Source organism: Somniosus microcephalus, chromosome 21 (assembly GCF_052327205.1).
Source record: "Somniosus microcephalus isolate GS21.2 chromosome 21, FLI_Smic_1.0, whole genome shotgun sequence".
Classification (NCBI taxonomy): Eukaryota; Metazoa; Chordata; class Chondrichthyes; order Squaliformes; family Somniosidae; genus Somniosus; species Somniosus microcephalus.
Window position 1 is genome coordinate 12,269,368 of NC_141007.1, and position 19,839 is coordinate 12,289,206.

The following is a 19,839-nucleotide window of genomic DNA, read 5'->3' on the forward strand; positions in this document are numbered from 1 at the left end:
GGATGCCTCCTTTGGGGCATGCGAGTGATCATACCACCAAAGCTGCGGAAACATGTCCTCAACGAGCTGCACTCAGGACATTGTGGTATTGTCCGGATGAAGGAGCTGGCACGAAGCTACTTCTGGTGGCCCGGTCTGGATCATGAAATTGAAGTTGAAGCGAAATCATGCCCATCATGCGAGACAACCAGGGATACGCCAAGAGCAGCGCCACTGCATCCATGGGAATGGCCGGCGACACCGTGGCAACGGATCCATTTGGACTTCGTGGGACCAGTGCAAGGAGCGATGTTCCTGGTCGCGGTGGACTCCCATTCCAAATGGCCGGAGGTTGCAGTAATGTCCACTACCACTACGGAGAAAACCATCGAGACTCAGAGAGATGTTCGGGCGATTTGGTCTGCCGGAGCAGATCGTAACCGACAATGGAACACAGTTCACATCCCAGGAGATGGAGGAGTTCCTCAAGAGCAATGGAATCCAGCACACGTTCTCCGCGCCTTATCATCCATCCACGAATGGATTGGCGGAGAGATTTGTCAGAACGCTGAAACACGCATTGAAAGCGGCAAGAAGTGATGCTCCTCTAAAGCAGCGCCTGAATGCTTTCTTGCTGAAATACCGAAACACGCCTCATGCCACAACTGGAGCATCTCCTGCTTACCTACTCATGGGAAGGCAGCTACGGACACGCCTTGACCTGCTGAGGCCAACGTCCACAGAAGCAGTGGTGCACGCCAATCAGCAGGATCAAGTCAGCAGACGAGCTCAGAGGTCCAAAGAACGACACTTTGTGGTGGAGGGCAAAGTCCTCGCGCGTAACTACACCAGTGGGTCCCGGCTACGGTCATTCAAAAGACGGGCCCCGTTTCATACCGAGTCCGCACCGGAGACGACCGAACATGGAGACGGCATGTAGACCAGTTACTGCCAAGACAGTCGCCACAGGTAACCCAAGAAACAGGGGATCAAGGACCTGCTGGGGGCTCCAGCAGGGACTGGTCGTCCGACCCTGAGACGGTGGCACCATCCACTCTTGTGCCATCGAGGGTGGAAGCCACGCCTGCAGGGTCACGGGAGAGCCAGCCAGAGCCTGCTCCTGAGACTAGGCGTTACCCCCAAAGAGAAAGGCAGCCTCCAGAGCGCCTTAGTTAGTTAGTGCTAACCTGTGTGCATGGGGCAGAATAATCCCCAGGGTTAGCGGAATGTAGAGGCAGTCTACCCTCTCTTCCAAAGTTATAGTCATTTTCAGTTATTCTGTTTTGTGGACATTCTATTTTAAGGGGGAGGAAATATGTTGTGTATTTTGAATGTGTATTAGAATTGTCCACAGGGGATACCGTAGTGGTGATTTGCAATGCACTATGGGAAATGTAGTGCATTGAGTGAAGAAGCACATTGTAAATAAAATGGCCGTTAACTAAACTCTCCACCCTCTTAATAATTGTTATATAGGTAAGGGTATAAAACTCCTTGAGACACAATACTAAGCAACAGTGTTTGTTGTCAGATACGGAGATGAAAACTTCCGTATCCTTCAACATTAGCGCTGGTCCGTCCGGAAGTTTTCATAGATCGGCATCACGCCGGTCCCGGATATCGCTAAGTTTCCTGTATTTTAGGGAAGGTTTCCTCTCACTTCCCACTCACCAGTGGACTGCTGCTCTCGTCCTCATCATCCAGCTCATCCGCCTCCTCCATCCTGCTGATGTCATCGTCCCCATATCCGGCAGACACTAGTCCTCCTTTTGTGCCTGACACAAAGAGTACATAGTCAAACAGTGACAGGCCTGTACCCACCAGTACTGTACCCCAGTGTTATACAGTGACAGGCCTGTACCCACCAGTACTGTACCCCAGTGTTATACAGTAACAGACCTGTCCCCACCAGTACTGTACCCCAGTGTTATACAGTGACAGACCCGTACCCCCCAGCACTGTACCCCAGTGTTATACAGTGACAGACCTGTACCCCCCAGTACTGTACCCCAGTGCCATACAGTGACAGACCTGTACCCACCAGTACTGTACCCCAGTGTTATACAGTGACAGGCCTGTACCCCCCAGTACTGTACCCCAGTGTTATACAGTGACAGACCTGTACCCACCAGTACTGTACCCGTGTTATAGTGACAGGCCTGTACCCATCAGTACTGTACCCCAGTGTTATACAGTGACAGACCTGTACCCACCAGTACTGTACCCCAGTGTTATACAGTGACAGGCCTGTACCCCCCAGTACTGTACCCCAGTGTTATACAGTGACAGACCTGTACCCACCAGTACTGTACCCCAGTGTTATAGTGGCAGGCCTGTACACATCAGTACTGTACCCCAGTGTTATACAGTGACAGACTTGTACCCACCAGTACTGTACCCCAGTGTTATACAGTGACAGACCTGTAACCACCAGCACTGTACCCCAGTGTTATACAGTGACAGACCGGTACCCACCAGTACTGTACCCCAGTGTTATAGTGACAGACCTGTACCCACCAGTACTGTACCAGAGTGTTATAGTGACATACCTGTACCCACCAGTACTGTACCCCGTGTTATACAGTGACAGACCTGTACCCACCAGTACTGTACCCCAGTGTTATACAGTGACAAACCTGTACCCACCAGAACTGTACCCGTGTTATAGTGACAGACCTGTACCCACCAGTACTGTACCCCAGTGTTATAGTGATAAACCTGTACCCACCAGTACTGTACCCCGGTGTTATAGTGACAGACGTGTACCCACCAGTACTGTACCCCAGTGTTATAGTGACAGACCTGCACCCACCAGTACTGTACCCCAGTGTTATACAGTGACAGACCTGTACCCACCAGTACTGTACCCGTGTTATACAGTGACAGACCTGTACCCACCAGTACTGTACCCGTGTTATAGTGACAGACCTGTACCCACCAGTACTGTACCCCAGTCTTATACAGTGACAGACCTGTACCCACCAGTACTGTACCCCAGTGTTATACAGTGACAGACCTGTACCCACCAGTACTGTACCCCAGTGTTATAGTGACAGACCTGTACCCACCAGTACTGTACCCCAGTGTTAGTGACAAACCTGGACCCACCCGCTGCACTGGGTGTTTATGAGCCCCGATAATGAGTTCAGGTTATGTGCAGACCGTGGCCCGGTGAGCGTTAATAGTTTTGCCCAGGCCGTGGCCTACTTCCCAGTGCAAGGGCCGCGCTGCATCCCCAGGCCTCACCTGTCTCGGTGTCGGTGTCCGAATCGGAATCGCCCGCATAAGCTGTGAGTGTGAAGAGAACATTGTGCTTGGCCGCCATTGTTCGGCGCATTCTGCCAACGTCACGCATGCCCGACCTGCGCAGGCTCGTTTCCCCGCGGCGGGGCGGTGAGGTCACATTGTGCGACACGCATTGGGGCGCGGTGAGGTCACATTGTGCGACACGCATTGAGGCGCGGTGAGGTCACATTGTGCGACACGCATTGGGGCGCGGTGAGGTCACATTGTGCGACACGCATTGAGGCGCGGTGAGGTCACATTGTGTGACACGCAGTGGGGCGCGGTGACGTCAGGCCCCGAGCTGCTGCAGCCGCCCGCCCTCACCAGGCCGGCCTGCCTGAGCGATGGCCACAGGCTCCTGGGACAGGGCCCGCTTAGCCCTCACACAAGTCTTCGGCTTTGATTCGTTCCGCTCGGAGCGGCAAGAGAGCGCCGCCCGGGCGGTGCTGAGAGGTGAGAGGCGCCGGGTCCGGGCCACAGCACGGCCCGGGGGAAGTCCCCGTACTGCCCAGTGGGACCTGCCACCCTCGGCCCCGGTCAGGGGGCACGGGGTAGTTCTCAGGCCCTTGGGGTCAGGGGGCACGGGGTAGTTCTCAGGCCCTTGGGGTCAGGCGGCTGGCTCTAGGGTCAGGGGGCTAGATAGGGCTCTGGGGTCGGCTGTAGGACCAGGAGGCTGGCACTAGGGTCGGGTCTAGGAGGCTGAAGAGGGGGCGGGCGGAGTCAGTGCCTGCAGTTGAGGGGCTGAGATTGATGTTGAGGGTTTCAGGACAGGGGTCAGTGGACTGGAGTTTGAGATGGGTGTTTAGGGGCAGGGTCATGCACTGGGGGGCTTGAAGGGGCTTGGTGTCAAGGGATTAGGTGTGAGCACAGTTAGGCTGCTGAATTCTGTGTTTTGAGCTTCACAGTTCTATGTTTCCGCTCTGGAGCGAAGCTGGTGAGTGGGCTGCAGATTGTGGCTGAGCTGTTCGTTCACTGTGGTTCCTGGGAGCTTAAGTTGAAGGGCACTGGACACCTGGCCTGTGACTCTCGGGCTCAAGCTCTGCTCCTTTCTGTGGGGCTGCATCTGCTTCCTGCAAGACACCAGAAGTAGAGGTGAACAACTCAACCGAAACAGAAAATACTGCAACTTCACAGCAGAGTTGTTAATCTGCCTTATATTCCTTTATAGGAGCTGACATTCTTGCTTCATATTGCCAGCATTTGTTTTAAATTTGAAGCAAGCCCAGTTGTTACTTTTTATCCTTACTGGAATAAGGAGCCAGGGAGAAGCTGGTTCCGCACAAAAGACTTGGAGAGCTTGAGTGCTGATGCCAATGTGGCCAACAGCTTTCTGACAAGGCTACTCTGTGCTGGGTGTGTAACTTTCTGTTGCTGAACTTCAAATGGTTTATCAACAGATGTGTTTGCTACGTCTCCTTCAGAGATTCCATCCTTCCTAAGAGGAGGGATAGTGTTACTGGGTCAGATGTTGGAAAAGAGATTTTGTTTTTTTCCCTCCCCCAGTCTTTGCAGTCTGTCTGAGTATCTTGCAGTTTGGACCCGATTGTAGACTTCGATCTCTGCAAGTTGATGGTCTTTTTTTCTTAGAACTTTGTAGGAAGGACAGACTTTTCTGCCATTTCCCTATCTGGTAAAATCTTTCTGCTTCTTGGCTAGTGCTGCAGTACATCACTTAGACCAGCACTCTGAGCTGCTGCAGTGCTCCGCTATCTGGATGGGAGGTGATGGTTTTTTTTATTCGTTTATGGGATGTGGGCGTCGCCAGCATTTATTGGCCGTCCCTAATTGCCCTTGAGAAGGTGGTGGTGAGATGCCTTCTTGAACCGCTGCAGTCCGTGTGGTGAAGGTACTCCCACAGTGCTGTTAGGTAGGGAGTTCCAGGATTTTGACCCAGCGACGATGAAGGATCGGCGATATACTTCTAAGTCAGGATGGTGTGTGACTTAGAGGGGAACTTGGAGGTGGCAGTGTTCCCATGCGCCTGCTGCCCTTGTCCTTCTAGGTGGAAGAGGTTGCGGGTTTGGGAGGTGCTGTCGAAGAAACCTTGGCGAGTTGCTGCAGTGCATCTTGTAGATGGTTCGCACTGCAGCCATGGTACGCTAGTGGTGGAGGGAGTGAATGTTTAAGGTGGTGGATGCGGTGCCAATCAAGCGGGCTGCTTTGTCCTGGATGGTGTCGAGCTTCTTGAGTGTTGTTGGAGCTGCACTCATCCAGGCAAGTGAAGAGTATTCCATCACACTCCTTACTTGTGCCTTTATAGATGGTAGAAAGGCTTTGGGGAGTCGGGAAGTGAGACACTTGCCGCAGAATACCCAGCCTCTGACCTGCTCTTGTTGCCACAGTATTTATGTGGCTGGTTCAGTTAAGTTTCTGGTCAATGGTGACCCCCAGGATGTTAATGGTGGGGGATTCGGCCAAGGGCAGTCACTCTCACCTCACCTCTGGAATTCAGCTCCTTTGTCCATGTTTGGACCAAGGCTGTAATGAGGTCTGGAACCGAGTGGTCTTGGCGGAACCCAAACTGGGCATCAGTGAGCAAGTTATTGGTGAGTAAGTGCCACTTGATAGCACTGTCGATGACACCTTCCATCACTTTGCTGATGATTGAGAGAAGACTGATGGGGCGGCAATTGGCCGAATTGGATTTGTCCTGCTTTTTCTGGACAGTTTTCCACATTGTCGGATAGATGCCAGTGTTGTAGCTGTACTGGAACAGCTTGGCTAGAGGTGCAGCTAGTTCTGGAGCACAAGTCTTCAGCAAGATAGCCGGGATATTGCCAGGGCCCGTAGCCTTTGCTGTATCCAGTGCGCTGGACCGTTTCTTGCTATCACGTGGAGTGAATCGAATTGGCTGAAGACTGGCTTCTGTGATGGTGGGGACCACTGCTAGATACTTTCAGCTTTAGTGCAGTCACTAAAAATCCAGTGAAGTCTACTGGATGTGTGAAATCTTCATACTGTGGCTACTTAAACTGTGAAACAGCCAGGAGTAGAATTTGAGATTTGTCCGTGCATACTTTTGTCTTGGGAGAGCATGTTGAGCTGTCGAAGAGTAGCATAAATACTGGTGTGTTTAAGTCTGTTTCTGTACTACTAAAAGAAAGAAAATAACTTGTATTTATATAGTGCTTTTCATGAGGTCAGGACATCCCAAGGCACTTTACAGCCAATGAAGTACTTCTGAAGTGTCGTCACTGTTGTAGTGTAGGAAATGCAGCAGCTCATTTGCACACAGCAAGCTCCTACAAACAGCAATGTGATAATGACCAGATAATCTGTTTGTGATGTTGCATGAGGGATAAATATTGGCCAGGACGCAGAAGAAAACTCCCCTGCCCTTCTTTAAATCATGCCATGGGATCTTTTACGTCCACCTGAGTGAGCAGATGGGGCCTCGGTTTAACGTCTCACCTGAAAGTCGGCAACTCCGACAGTGCAGCACTCACTCAGTACTGCACTGGGAATGTCAGCCTTGATTATGTGCTCAAGTCTGGAGTGGGACTTGAACCCACAACACATTGACTCGAAGGGGAAAGTGCTACCACTGAGCCAAAGCTGACACTAGGCTGCAGTACTGGTGGGTACAGGCCTGTCACTGTATAACACTGGGGTACGGTACTGGTGGGTACAGGCCTGTCACTGTATAACACTGGGGTACAGTACTGGTGGGTACAGGCCTGTCACTGTATAACACTGGGGTACAGCACTGGTGGGTACAGGTCTGTCACTGTATAACACTGGGGTACAGTACTGGAGGGTACAGGTCTGTCACTGTATAACACGGGTACAGTACTGGTGGGTACAGGTCTGTCACTGTATAACACGGGCACAGTACTTTTGGGTACAGGTCTGTCACTGTATAACACTGGGGTACAGTACTGGTGGGTACAAGTCTGTCACTGTATAACACGGGTACAGTACTGGTGGGTACAGGTCTGTCACTGTATAACACTGGGGTACAGTACTGGTGGGTACAGGTCTGTCACTGTATAACACTGGGGTTGATTCAGAACAGATCTTAGCAGCTCAAACTTGGGCATCCATGAGGCGCTATGGGCCATCAGCAGCAGCAGAATTGTATTCCACCACAATCTGTAACCTCATGGCCCGGCATATTCCTCACACTGCCATTACCATCAAGCCAGGGGACCAACCCTGGTTCAACGAGGAGTGTAGAAGGGCATGCCACAAGCAACACCAGGCATATCTAAGAATGAGGTGCCAACCTGGGGAAGCTGCAGCACAGGACTACATGCATGCGAAACAGTGGAAGCAGCATGCTATAGACAGGGCTAAGCGATCTCGCAATCAATGGATCAGATCTCTGCAGTTCTGCCACACCTCGTTGTGAATGGCGGTGGACAATTAAACAACTAATGGGAGGAGGCTGCTCCAGGAACATGCTCAATGATGGCGGAGCCCAGCACGTGAGTGCAAAAGACAATGCTGAAGCTTTTGCAGCCAGAAGTGCCGAGTGGATGATCCATATCGGCCTCCTCCTAAAGTCCCCACCATCACAGAAGCCAGTCTTCAGCTAATTCGATTCACTCCACATGATATCAAGAACTAGCTGAGCGCATTGGATACAGCAAAGGCTATAGCTCCCGACAACATACCGGTTTTAGTGCTGAAGACTTGTGCTCCAGATTTAGCCGTGCCTCTAGCCAAGATGTTCCAGTACAGCTACAACACAGGCATCTATCCGACAAAGTGGAAAATTGCTCAGTTATGTCCACACAAAGCAGGATAAACCAGAGGACACAGATTTAAGGTGATTGGCAAAAGAACCAAAGGCGACGTAAGAAAAAACTTTTTTACACAGTGAGTGATTAAGATCTGGAATGCACTGCCTGAAAGGGTGGTGGAGGCAGACTCAATTTTATCTTTTAAAAGGGAGTTGGATAAGTATCTTAAGGAAAAATAATTGCAGAGCTACGGGGAAAGGGCAGGGGAGTGGGACTGGGACTGGCTGAGAGTCGGCATAGGCTCGACGGGCCGAATGGCTGCCTTCTGTGCTGTAACCATTCTATGATAAATCCAATCTGACCAATTGCCGCCCCATCAGTCTACTCTCAATCATCAACAAAGTTTGGAAAGGTGTCATCGACAGTGCTATCAAGCGGCACTTACTCACCAATAACCTGCTCACTGATATTCAGTTTGGGTTCCGCCAAGACCACTCGGCTCCCGACCTCATTACAGCCTTGGTCCAAAAATGGACAAAGGAGCTGAATTCCAGAGGTGAGTTGATTGACAGCCTTGACATCAAGGCAGCATTTGACCGAGTCTGGCATCATGGAGCCCTAGTTGAATTGAAGTGGATGGGAAGCAGGGGGGAAAACTCTCCACTGGCTGGAGTCATACCGAGCACAAAGGAAGATGGTTGTTGGAGGCCAATCATCTCAACCCCAGGACGTCGCTGCAGGAGTTCCTCAGGGCAGTGTCCTCGGCCAAACTGTCTTCAGATGGTTCATCAATAACCTTCCCTCCATCATAAGGTCAGAAGTGGGGATGTTCGCTGATGATTGGACAGTGTTCAGTTCCATTCGCAACTCAGATAATGAAGCAGTCCGTGCCTGCATGCAACAAGACCTGGACAACATTCAGGCTTGGGCTGATAAATGGCAGGTAACATTTGCGCCAGGCAGTAACCATCTCCAACAAGAGAAAATCTAACCACCTCCCCATGGCATTACCATCGTCTAATCACCCACCATCAACACCTTTTCGGGGGGGGGGGGGGGGGTGGTGGTGTGTGGTCACCATTGACCAGAAACTTAACAGGACCAGCCACACACACAATGTGGCTACAAGAGCAGGTCAGAGGCTGGGTATACTGCAGTGAGTGACTCGCCTCCTGACTCCCCAAAGCCTTTCCACCATCTACAAGGCACAAGTAAGGAGTGTGATGGAATACTCTCCACTTGCCTGGATGAGTGCAGCTCCAATAACACTCAAGAAGCTCGACACCATCCAGGACAAAGCAGCCCGCTTAATTGGCACCCCATCCACCACCTTAAACATTCACTCCCTCCACCACCACCGTACCGTGGCTGCAGTGTGTACCATCTACAAGATGCACTGCAGCAACTTGTCAAGGCTTCTTAGACAGCACCTCCCAAACATGTGCCCGCTACCTCTACCTAGAAGGACAAGGGCAGCAGGCACATTGAAACACCACCACCTCCAAGCTCCCCTCCAAGTCACACACCATCCTGACTTGGAAATATATCGCCGTTCCTTCATCGTCGCTGGGTCAAAATCCTGGAACTCCCTCCCTAACAGCGCTGTGGGACTACCTTCACCACACGGACTGCAGCGATTCAAGAAGGAGGCTCACCACCACCTTCTCAAGGGCAGTTAGGGATGGGCAATAAATGCTGGCCTTGTCAGCGATGCCCACATCCCTTGAATGAAGTAAACAGCATGGGTCTGTAACTAACACTGGGGTACAGGACTGCCCCTAGCTCTTCATAGAATGTTCCAGCACTGAAACAGGCCATTCAGCCCCTCAAGTCTGTGTTTCCACACGAGCCACCTCATCTATTCCCACTCTCCTTACTTTCTTTCAATATTCCTCTTTAACACCCTTTGAAAGTTTATTCACACTGCTTCAACAAGGGTTTGTGGTAGAAAATTCTGCATTCTAATCACCCTCTGTGAAAAATCTTTTCCAACTTCTTCAATTCCTTGTGATTCTGAAATTTTGCCCCCTCACTTTCAATGTCACGAATCTTTCTCTATATTTACCCCTCTAACCTTGAAGACGTCTATCAGATCACTTTTAACCTATTGAGCGCCAGTGAAAAAGCCTTAACTTCTCAAGTTTCTCTTCATAATTGTTATATCTCATTGCTGGGAACATCCTAATGAATCAATGCTGCGAATTTTCCATTGCTTCTATATCCTTCCGAAAATGGGATGCTCAGAACTGCACAGCAAGCTCCAACTGCAGTGTAACTAAGGCCTTGTACAAGTTTAACTTCAGCTGCTTAGTTTTGTATTCTATGCATCCAGTTACAAAATCGATGCTTCTGTTTGCCTTTTTATGGCCTCTTCTACTTGCACTGGCACCTTTAATCACCTGTGTATCCAAGGCCCACCTGCTCCATTAAAATCTTACTGTTGAAGGTGGATATCCTTTCCCTTTTCTTAATTCCAGAATGTTTCTTTTTTATGTTGATCTCCACCTGTCCATCCTGCTAGCCTATCTATGTTCTCCTGAAGTTTCTCATGATGTTTGTCATATATCTCCTCTTTGGTGTCTCAGCAAATATCAGAATTACTCTTTCAATTCCGCAGTCTAGGTCCTTCGCACATTTAGTAAATAAGAGCAGCCTCAACGCAGACCCCTGTTGAGCACCACTCGCCACAACTTTCAGTCCAAGAAATGACCTTTTACCGTTACTTTCTGCTCTCCAGTCAAGTCTCCATCCATGTACCCACTTTCCACTCAATGTGGCATTAACTTTGCCAGTAGTCTTTTATCAAGTGCTTTTTAAAAATCCATATGAACCACATCCAAGGCATTTCTTCCAAGAATTCTACAGGGTTGGTCAAACACGAACCGCCTTTTAGAAATCTGCTGACTGAACCTGATTTAGCTCGTATTTCTGTGAGCGCTCAGTAATTTCCTCCCATGTTATAGATGCTAGAGCTTACCATCAAGTAAACTAAGACTAACTGGCCTAGAATTTCCCTGTCTCAAGGAGTCTCAATTTGACGGGATGAATTAAGAATATCATTGAACATTAAAGGGTATTGACTTGTGTGATATTTCTGCTAGTGTGCTGGTCTCATTACACTGAGCCCAACTAAACTGTTGTGTTATGGTGAATTTGATCAGTGGTTATTGTGCGATGGCTGATTTGAGGCTTGGCGTTGCCGCTTCACGCAGGAATGAAGGAGCACACTGGACTGGCAAAGATCATGTCAGTCCATCTCACTAGTCCCAGAGTTCAAAAACAGTTCCCTCAATTTGTTTTCTTCCCTAATACCTAGATCGACTCTCTGAGCAGTTCAACTCACCCTCTGTGTGAAATGTGATGTCTGTTTTGTCCATTTACCTCTCTTCTGAACTCTGTCCCGTGTCACTTCCTGTTAACTCCGTGCATGACTCCTTTGATGCGGCCAGTTGCCAATCCACTTCAGTAACTGCCCACCTATTCCGTGCTTTTCTACCTTGAACCAGCCTCCACTATGACACCAAATCGCCATGCTGAAGTCGAGATAAACAATGTCTATGGCGTTCCCTATATCCACAAGCTCCAATACTTCGTTAGAGAATCCGAACAGTTTGTTGGGCATAGTCTTCTCCATAAAGCCATGCTGACTTGCCCTGATGACTGTGGTTCCTCTGGGTGTTTCACAGTGCCGCCCTTTGGGGGAGCCTCGAACAATTCACCCACGACACGACGGCCTCGCTGGGCTGTACTTTCCGGGATTTTCCTTCGATCCTTTTTTGGAGATGTTGCGTTCCCTTCTCCAATCTTTTGGTGTAACTCCCAATTCTATTGATTCCATGAAGATCCCTGCCAGAATGTGAGCTATCTTGCTGGACATTTCCTTAACCACCCTTGTGTGCAGACCATTTGACCCTGAGCTCAGAACCTTCATCGTTTTTGTCACTTGTCAGTAATTTGAAAAGGAAACATTTGCCAGGCTATGGGGAAAGAGCAGGGGTCTGGGACTAATTGGAGAGCTCTTTCAAAGGGCTGGCACAGGCACAATGGGCTGAATGGCCTCCTGTGTTGTATGATTCTATGATTTGTATTGTCCTTCAAACTGCCTCATTTCCTGAAAATTTAACCCTCCGTTCTCCGAGGTCAGTGGCTTCAAGTAGGTCAGACAAAGATACAAATGAATCAAATTGGAGAAATAGTCACAGCCAAGGCTAGAATGCGTACAAAGAGCATTGATAAGAGTTTGACCCACTTATTTCGAAGTCAAGTACCCTTCGCATGCTGTGTACAAGTTATTTATTCAGTCAGCACCTGAAAAGCAGTGCAACTACAGAGCTGCCAGCACAGATATTAAAATCTGAAACTCTCAGCCAAGAAACCTCGCAAGAGGGCCAATCAGGACACCGAGATCTTGAGATAGCTGCAGATTAATGGGAACATGGATTTAAACTTAATATGTGGCCTGAGGCTCCATGAGGTCACCAATACCATTCAAGAAGGCAAAAGCTTGGGAATTCCATAGTTAGGACACCATTAAAGTTGAAGATAGGACAAAAGATGAGTTAAATCCAGTAATGGTTTGGGGACATCAAGCTTGTCTAGATTGTAGGGAGGCTGAAGGAGGGGAAGAGTCCTGTAGTTTTTTGGGACAGAATGAGTTGGAGGAGGGGGCTGATTGGGATTTGAATGCACAGTATCAGAACGCCCAGGATTCGTGAGAAGAGACTGCCTTTCTCTGATCACTTTAACCTACACTTTCACTGCAGTTGAAGAACTCTTTATTTATTACACAAATACTACTTAAAGGAAATTGACCCTATAGTGGTATCAATCCACCATCTTGTAACTTGGAGGGGATGGTTAATATTTCTTTGTTATAAGGTCATGACTACAGACTTTGGTTGAAGGTGTATTGTAAAGATGATCACCCAGAGTTTAGAATCCTGGTTTAGTTATAGTCAGAATTGCAGCATTTATATTGCGCCGTATCACATGGAAAACTCTTAAACTTCACACAATCAATTACCTATTGAATTGCAGTGATTGTGAACTTAGGCAAACATGGCAGCCATTCTTCACTCGTTAATGCACACTGTTGGGTAGTGTTCATAAAGGGAGGAATATTGGTCAGGGCACTGGGAGACTTCCCTGCTCTTCAGATAGTGTTGTGGGATCTTCAATGTCCATCTGAGTCAGATGGGGATTCAGTTTAACATCTCACCCAAAGGATGACCCCCTCTGTCAATGCATTGGAGTGCCAGATTAGGTTGTAAACTGAAATATAGCTCTACCGACCGATTCTCTTAATCCCTCAACTGTTTCCGTGCTGTCAGACTGTTTGTCTCACTTCAAGTCTGCAGCTCAACATGGAGCAGACTGAGCCCATGGTCTTGGGCCTCACTCTGGCCATTGAGGCTGAACTAGTCCATTTGCAAACTTGAAGCTCTGTTCAACTCTGAGCTTACCTTTAAACCCCACAGACTATCCATCATCAAGGCCGCTTACTTACATCTCTGCATTGTTGCCTCTGCTTCTTTGCCACAATAACCCTTAACCATGCCTTTGTCATCTCCAGGCTCTACTGTTGCAATATTCTTCTTGTTGGCCTCCCATCCTCCACTCCAAAAAATTCTTGTCTAAAGCTCTGCCCCACTTTCCTGTCCTGCTTGTCCATCACCCCCTGTACTCACTAATCTGTGTCAGGTATGTGATCCCCAAAGTATAACATTTACAATCCACGTTCTCATCTATACTGACTGCCATGGCTTCACCCCACTATCTGCAGTCTCCTCCAGCTCCCAAATGCTCCATTGCTCTGACATGTGTCCCCCCCCCCCCACCGGTGACAGAGCTTTTGACTGTCTTGGTCCTACTCTCTGATGGTCCCTCCCTAGATTTCTCTGCTCCCTCCACCTTATTCAACATGATGTGGAGATGCCAATGTTGGACTGGGGTGGACAAATGTAGGAAGTCACACAACACCAAGTTATAGTCCAACAGCTTTATTTGAGATCACAAGCTTTCGGAGCGCAGTGCCTGACGAAGGAGCAGCGCTCCGAAAGCTTGTGATCTCAAATAAAGCTGTTGGACTATAACTTGGTGTTGTGTGACTTCCTACACCTTATTAAAAACTCAGCTCTTCAGCTTTCGGGCATCCTCCTAATCCCTTTCTGGCATGGTGCCTCTTCCCTTTCTGCCTATTTGTGAAGCGCTTTGAGATGTTTACGTTAAAAGGCGCTATATAAATGTTGTTGGAAGTCCTCGTGACTGAGTTGCGAGCACTGCCAACCAAGCCAAGCTGACCCAAGCTAAATATATCAACCGAGTTAGAAATCAGACAACTACTCCATGATGGCCCAGTGTAGCACTGAGGTGTACAGATTAAAACGTCCCGGCTTGGGTTCCTGGTCCATGCTGAGATACCTGACCCCGGGAGGGGAGCAGTTGGAGTGCTGCATGTGTCCTGAGCATCCCCCTGGTGTGGGAAAATCAGACAGGTTTCTGTTCCCACATTACAGCAGTAACTACACTTCAAAAGTACTTCATTGGCTGTGAAGCGTTTTGGACGCCCTGAGGTTGTGGAAGTTGCTATAGAAATGCAAACCTTTTCCTGATCTTGTCCAGTGACCCCTGCTTGAATGTGTGCGAGGACATCGGGTATGGGCAGCACAGAACGCTGGTGTGATGCTTGGATAGCCAAATTGCACTTGGTGTCCAGACTCGTGAAAGTACCACAGGGTAATAAATACCTGTATAACCTGAGGCCAAAGGTGCTGAAGTAAATAGTAAACACTCCGACTGTGGCCCAACCGAGATCCGTCAATTCCGCACAGACTGAGCGTCAGACCTGGGGGGGGTTTCCCGTCTCCATGGAAGCCATATAATCCTTTACGCACTGAACCGGTGTATCTTTTTATTCAAACTGGGGTACGGGAGAGAGCCTGAGCTTGACGGTGTGCAAGAGCTGATTATACTAACGACCCGAGCTCAAGTTAGATGTGGTGAATCTTTGGAATTCTCTACCCCAGAGGGCTGTGGATGCTCAGTCGTTGAGTACAATCAAGACTGAGATCAACAGATTTTTGGGGCACTAAGGGAATCGAGGGATATGAGCATAGGGCGGGGAAGTGGAGTTGATGTAGAAGTTCTGCCATGATCTTACTGAATGGTGGAGCAGGCTTGAGGGGCCGCATTGCCTACTCCTGCTCCTATCTCATGATCTTCTGTTTTATCTTAAAACCTGTTGAATAAATTCTGAAATGCATTCCTTTGTTTTATTTATTTTTTTCTTTCTGGTGCAACTAAACAATATTATCCACCAAGGCTTGAGCTTCTTGAAACTGCCGCCTTCCTCCTCAACTAGTTAACAGGAGTGAAGTGCAGATTGCGCTGCCCTCAGTGTGTGCCTGCATAGACCTGATGGCTCACTGACTCCCCATGACTCTGGCGCTCTGTTCAGCTGCTGCAGGGAGTTTGCTCCAGGACAGCAGTTACCCACAGTCTGACTGCTGTCTCCTTCTGTGCAACACTTAGCTTTTCTTGGCCTTTTTTAACTGGTCGCTGTACTGGCCCTAAAACTCCTTGTGGAGAACTTCCCATGTGGGCGCTGTCTACGTGTCTCAGCAAAGCAGCAGAAATACTGAGGTCCCAATACCCGAGGGAAGGTTGGAATCCCTTGGGGTGGGAGGGCTTCTGTGTGCCTAAGGAGCAAGCTGGAAAGCTCTCTGGGAGGGGATTCTGCACAAGAAGACTGAGGGGAGATACGGTGCCTTGTACAGTAGGAACTGGGCTGATGGGTGATATGGTGCCTTGTACAGTAGGAGCTGGGCTGAGGGGAGATACGGTGCCTTGTACAGTAGGGACTGGGCTGATGGGTGATATGGTGCCTTGTACAGTAGGAGCTGGGCTGAGGGGAGATATGGTGCCTTGTACAGTAGGAGCTGGGCTGAGGAGATATGGTGCCTTGTACAGTAGGAGCTGGGTTGGGACGAGATATGGTGCCTTGTACAGTAGGAACTGGGCTGAGAGGAGATATGGTGCCTTGTACAGTAGGAGCTGGGCTGAGGGGAGATATGGTGCCTTGTACAGTAGGAACTGGGCTGAGGAGATATGGTGCCTTGTACAGTAGGAGCTGGGCTAGGGGAGATGCAGTGCCTTGTACAGTAGGAACTGGGCTGAGGAGATATGGTGCCTTGTACAGTAGGAGCTGGGTTGGGACGAGATATGGTGCCTTGTACAGTAGGAACTGGGCTGAGAGGAGATATGGTGCCTTGTACAGTAGGAACTGGGCTGAGGAGATATGGTGCTTTGTACAGTAGGAGCTGGGCTAGGGGAGATGCAGTGCCTTGTACAGTAGGAACTGGGCTGAGGAGATATGGTGCCTTGTACAGTAGGAGCTGGGTTGGGACGAGATATGGTGCCTTGTACAGTAGGAACTGGGCTGACGGGTGATATGGTGCCTTGAAGCTGAAACTCAATGTTTGCAACCTTGGTGTCATATTTGACCCTGAAATGAGCTTCCGACCACATATCCGCAGCATAACTAAGACCGCCTACTTCCACCTCCGTAACATCGCCCGTCTCCGCCCCTGCCTCAGCTCATCTGCTGCTGAAACCCTCATCCATGCCATTGTTACCTCTAGACTTGACTATTCCAACGCACTCCTGGTTGGCCTCCCACATTCCACCCTACGTAAACTTGAGGTCATCCAAAACTCGGCTGCCCATGTCCTAACTCGCACCAAGTCCCGTTCACCCATCACCCCTGTGCTCGCTGACCTACATTGGCTCCTGGTTAAGCAGTGCCTCGATTTCAAAATTCTCATCCTTGTTTTCAAATCACTCCATGGCTTCGCCCCTTCCTATCTCTGTAATCTCCTCCAGCCCCACAACCCCCCGAGATATCTGCGCTCCTCTAATTCTGCCCTCTTGAGCATCACTGATTATAATCGCTCAACCTTTGGTGGTCGTGCCTTCTGTTGCCTGGGCCCTAAGTTATGGAATTCCCTCCCTAAACCTCTCCGCCTCTCTACCTCTCTTTCCTCCTTTAAGATGCAACTTAAGACCTACTTCTTTGACCAAGCTTTTGTGGATTGGTATCAAATTTGTTGTTTTAAAATACTCCTGTGCCATGCCTTGGGACGTTTTACTACATTAAAGGTGCTATATAAATACTTGTTGTTGTACAGTAGGAGCTAGGCTGAGGGGAGATATGGTGCCTTGTACAGTCTTCTTAGGCAATCCCTCGGAACCGAGGATGACTTGCTTCCAGATTAAAAATGAGTTCTCGGGTGACTGATGAGTCCAATGCGGGACCTACAGTCTCTGTTACAGGTGGGGCAGACGGTGGTTGAACGGGTGGGTGGGGTGCTTGGGTTGACGTGCGCTCCTTGCGCTGCCTGCGCTTGGTTTCCGCTTGCTCCCGGCGATGAGACTCGGTGTTCGGCGCCTTCCCGGATGCTTCTCTTCCACTTTGTTCAGTCTTGGGCCAGGGATTCCCAGGTGTCAGTGGGGATGTTGCACTTTTTCAAGGAGGCTTTGAGGGTGTCCTTGAAGCGTTTCCTCTGCCCACCTTGGGCTCTCTTGCCGTGCTGGAGCTCCGAGTAGAGCGCTTGTTTTGGGAGTTTCGTATTGGGCATGCGGACAACGTGACCCGTCTATCGGAGCTGATAGAGTGTGGTCAAAGCTTCGATGCTGGGGATGTTGGCCTGAGCAAGAACACTGACGTTGGTGCGCCTATCCTGCCAATGGATTTGCAGGATCTTGTGGAGGCAGTGTTGGTCGTACCTCTCCAGTGCTTTGAGGTGCCTGCTGTACGTGGTCCATGTCTCTGAAGCATACAGCAGGGCAGGTATCACTGCTCTGTAGACCATGAGCTTGGTGCCCGGTTTGAAGTCCTGGTCTTCAAACACTCTCTTCCTCAGGCGACCGAAGGCTGCACTGGCACACTGAAGGCAGTGTTGGACTTCGACGTCTACCCTTGTTGACAGGCTCCCGAGGTGTGGAAAGTGGTCCATGTTGTCCAAGGCCTTGTCGTGGATTTTGATAATCGGGGGGGCAGTACTGTGTGGCAGGGGCAGGTTGGTAGAGGACCTTTGTCTTACGGATGTTTAGTGTAAGGCCCATGCTCTCGTACGCTTCGGTGAAGGTGTTGATGATGGTTTGGAGTTCGACCTCCGAGTGAGCGCAGACGCAAGCGTCGTCTGCATACTGTAATTCGACGACAAGATGGGACGACCTTGGATCTGGACTGGAGGCGACAGAGGTTGAACAGTTTCCCGTTTGTTCTGTAAATTAGCTCCACTCCAGCGGGGAGCTTCCTGAGGGTGAGATGGAGCAGCAAGGAAGATCGAGAAGAGCGTTGGTGCGATGACACAGCCTTGCTTGACCCAGGTCCGTATGTGAATTGGGTCTGTGGTGGAACCATTGGTCAGGATCACGGCTTGCATGTCGTCGTGAAGCAGGCAGAGGATGGTGACAAACTTTTGAGGGCAGCCGAATTTGAGGAGGACACTCCATAATCCCTCACGGTTGACGGTGTCGAAGGCCTTTATGAGATCAAAGAAGGCCATGTACAGCGGTTGGTGCTGTTCCCTGCATTTCTCTTGTAATTGACGCGTGGTGTAGATCATGTCCATTGTGCCCCTTAGTGGGCGGAATCTGCATTGCGACTCTGGAAGGAGCTCTTCAGCCACTGGGAGAAGGCGATTGAGGAGGATTCTTGCGATGACTTTCCCTGTGGCAGACAGTAGGGAAACTCCTCTAATTACCACAATCGGACTTGGGTGTCTGAGATCGCCTGGCATGCTCTCCTCCTTCCATCCAGATAAGAGAAATGAGTTCATGAATTCGCGCCAGTAGTGCTTCTCCGCCATGCTGTAGTGCTTCTCCGCCATGCTTTAGTGCCTCGGCAGGGATTCCATCTGCTCCTGAGGCCTTGTTCTTTAGTTGTCGGTAGGCCTTTTCAACCTCATGCCAGGCTGGGGTTGTACTGAGATGGTGGCGGGTAGCATGCTGTGGGATGGAGTTGAGGACACTCGTGTCGAAGACAGAGTCTCGGTTAAGGAGATCTTCGAAGTGCTCCTTCCAGCGGGCACTGACTGCCTCTCTGTCCTTGATGAGTACCTCTCCGTTCTTGGCTCGCAGTGGGGTATAGGACCTTGGGTGCTTGGGCTGTAGGTGGTCTTGACTGCGCTAAAGAATCCACACACGTCGTGGTTGTCGGCTAGCTGCTGGATCTCCTGTGCTTTCTCCACCCACTATCTGTTCTTTAGGTCGCGAGTTTTTTGTTGGACCTCGGCCTTCAGGCCTCTGTAGAGCTGCTTTCTTGCTCTCGAGTTGTGTTGCTGTTTCCAGATCAGGAATGCCTTGCGCTTGCGGCTTATTAGCTCCTGGATCTCCTGGTCGTTCTCGTCAAACCAGTCTTGGTGTTTCCTGGTCGAGTGACCGAGCGACCCTTCACAGGTGCTGATTATGGAGACCTTGAGTGCAGACCAGGTGCTGTGGACACTGTGTCTCTGCATCACTGGGAGTCGTCAGGTTGGTTGTGAGGCGCAGGCTGAATAGGGCTTTCTTAGCAGGGTGTTTGAGTGCTCCAGCGTTGATTTTCCTGCGGCATTGTTTCTGTTGCCGCCGCTGTTTTGGGGCTATATTGATGGAGATGACAGAGCGGATTGTGCGTGCGTGCGTGCACGTGCGTGTGCGCGTGGCCGATGTAGCATCGTCTTGGATCCCCTTGCCATTGGACCAAGACCTTGCTCTGTCGAGCCCGTGTGGTAGCTGGTATGCAACGGCCACCCCACGTTAAAAGAATTCACGCACAGGCATCTTCCACCCTTTAAAATGAAGTTCGGGACCTGGAATGTCAGGACCCTCATAGACAACCCCAACAGTG

The 19,839-nt window shown here is 50.0% G+C and overlaps 2 protein-coding genes across 8 annotated transcripts in view; one reads left to right on the top strand and one right to left on the bottom strand.

The window, feature by feature from the left end:
- sap30bp (SAP30 binding protein) overlaps positions 1 to 3,399 on the bottom strand; it is an 87,154-nt gene extending 83,755 nt beyond the window's left edge. The window contains exons 1-2 of one of the 3 annotated variants that reach the window (XM_085963260.1): positions 3,226 to 3,399; positions 1,651 to 1,745 (exon numbers count right to left, since the gene is read on the bottom strand). In XM_085963260.1, coding sequence (XP_085819386.1) covers positions 1,651 to 1,745; positions 3,226 to 3,334 — 204 coding nt within the window. In that variant the 5' untranslated portion in view covers positions 3,335 to 3,399. Of the gene's footprint in view, positions 1 to 1,650; positions 1,755 to 3,225 lie in introns of all 3 variants that reach the window. The other 2 variants (XM_085963259.1, XM_085963261.1) reach the window with 2 other exon arrangements.
- A 115-nt stretch (positions 3,400 to 3,514) lies between these two features.
- The window catches only part of recql5 (RecQ helicase-like 5), a 117,434-nt gene continuing 101,109 nt past the window's right edge, over positions 3,515 to 19,839 (top strand). For 2 of the 5 annotated variants that reach the window (XM_085963251.1, XM_085963252.1), the window contains exon 1: positions 3,515 to 3,717. In XM_085963251.1, the coding sequence (XP_085819377.1) occupies positions 3,609 to 3,717 (109 nt within the window). In that variant the 5' untranslated portion in view covers positions 3,515 to 3,608. The remainder of the gene's footprint in view (positions 3,718 to 19,839) is intronic. The other 3 variants (XM_085963250.1, XM_085963253.1, XM_085963254.1) reach the window with 2 other exon arrangements.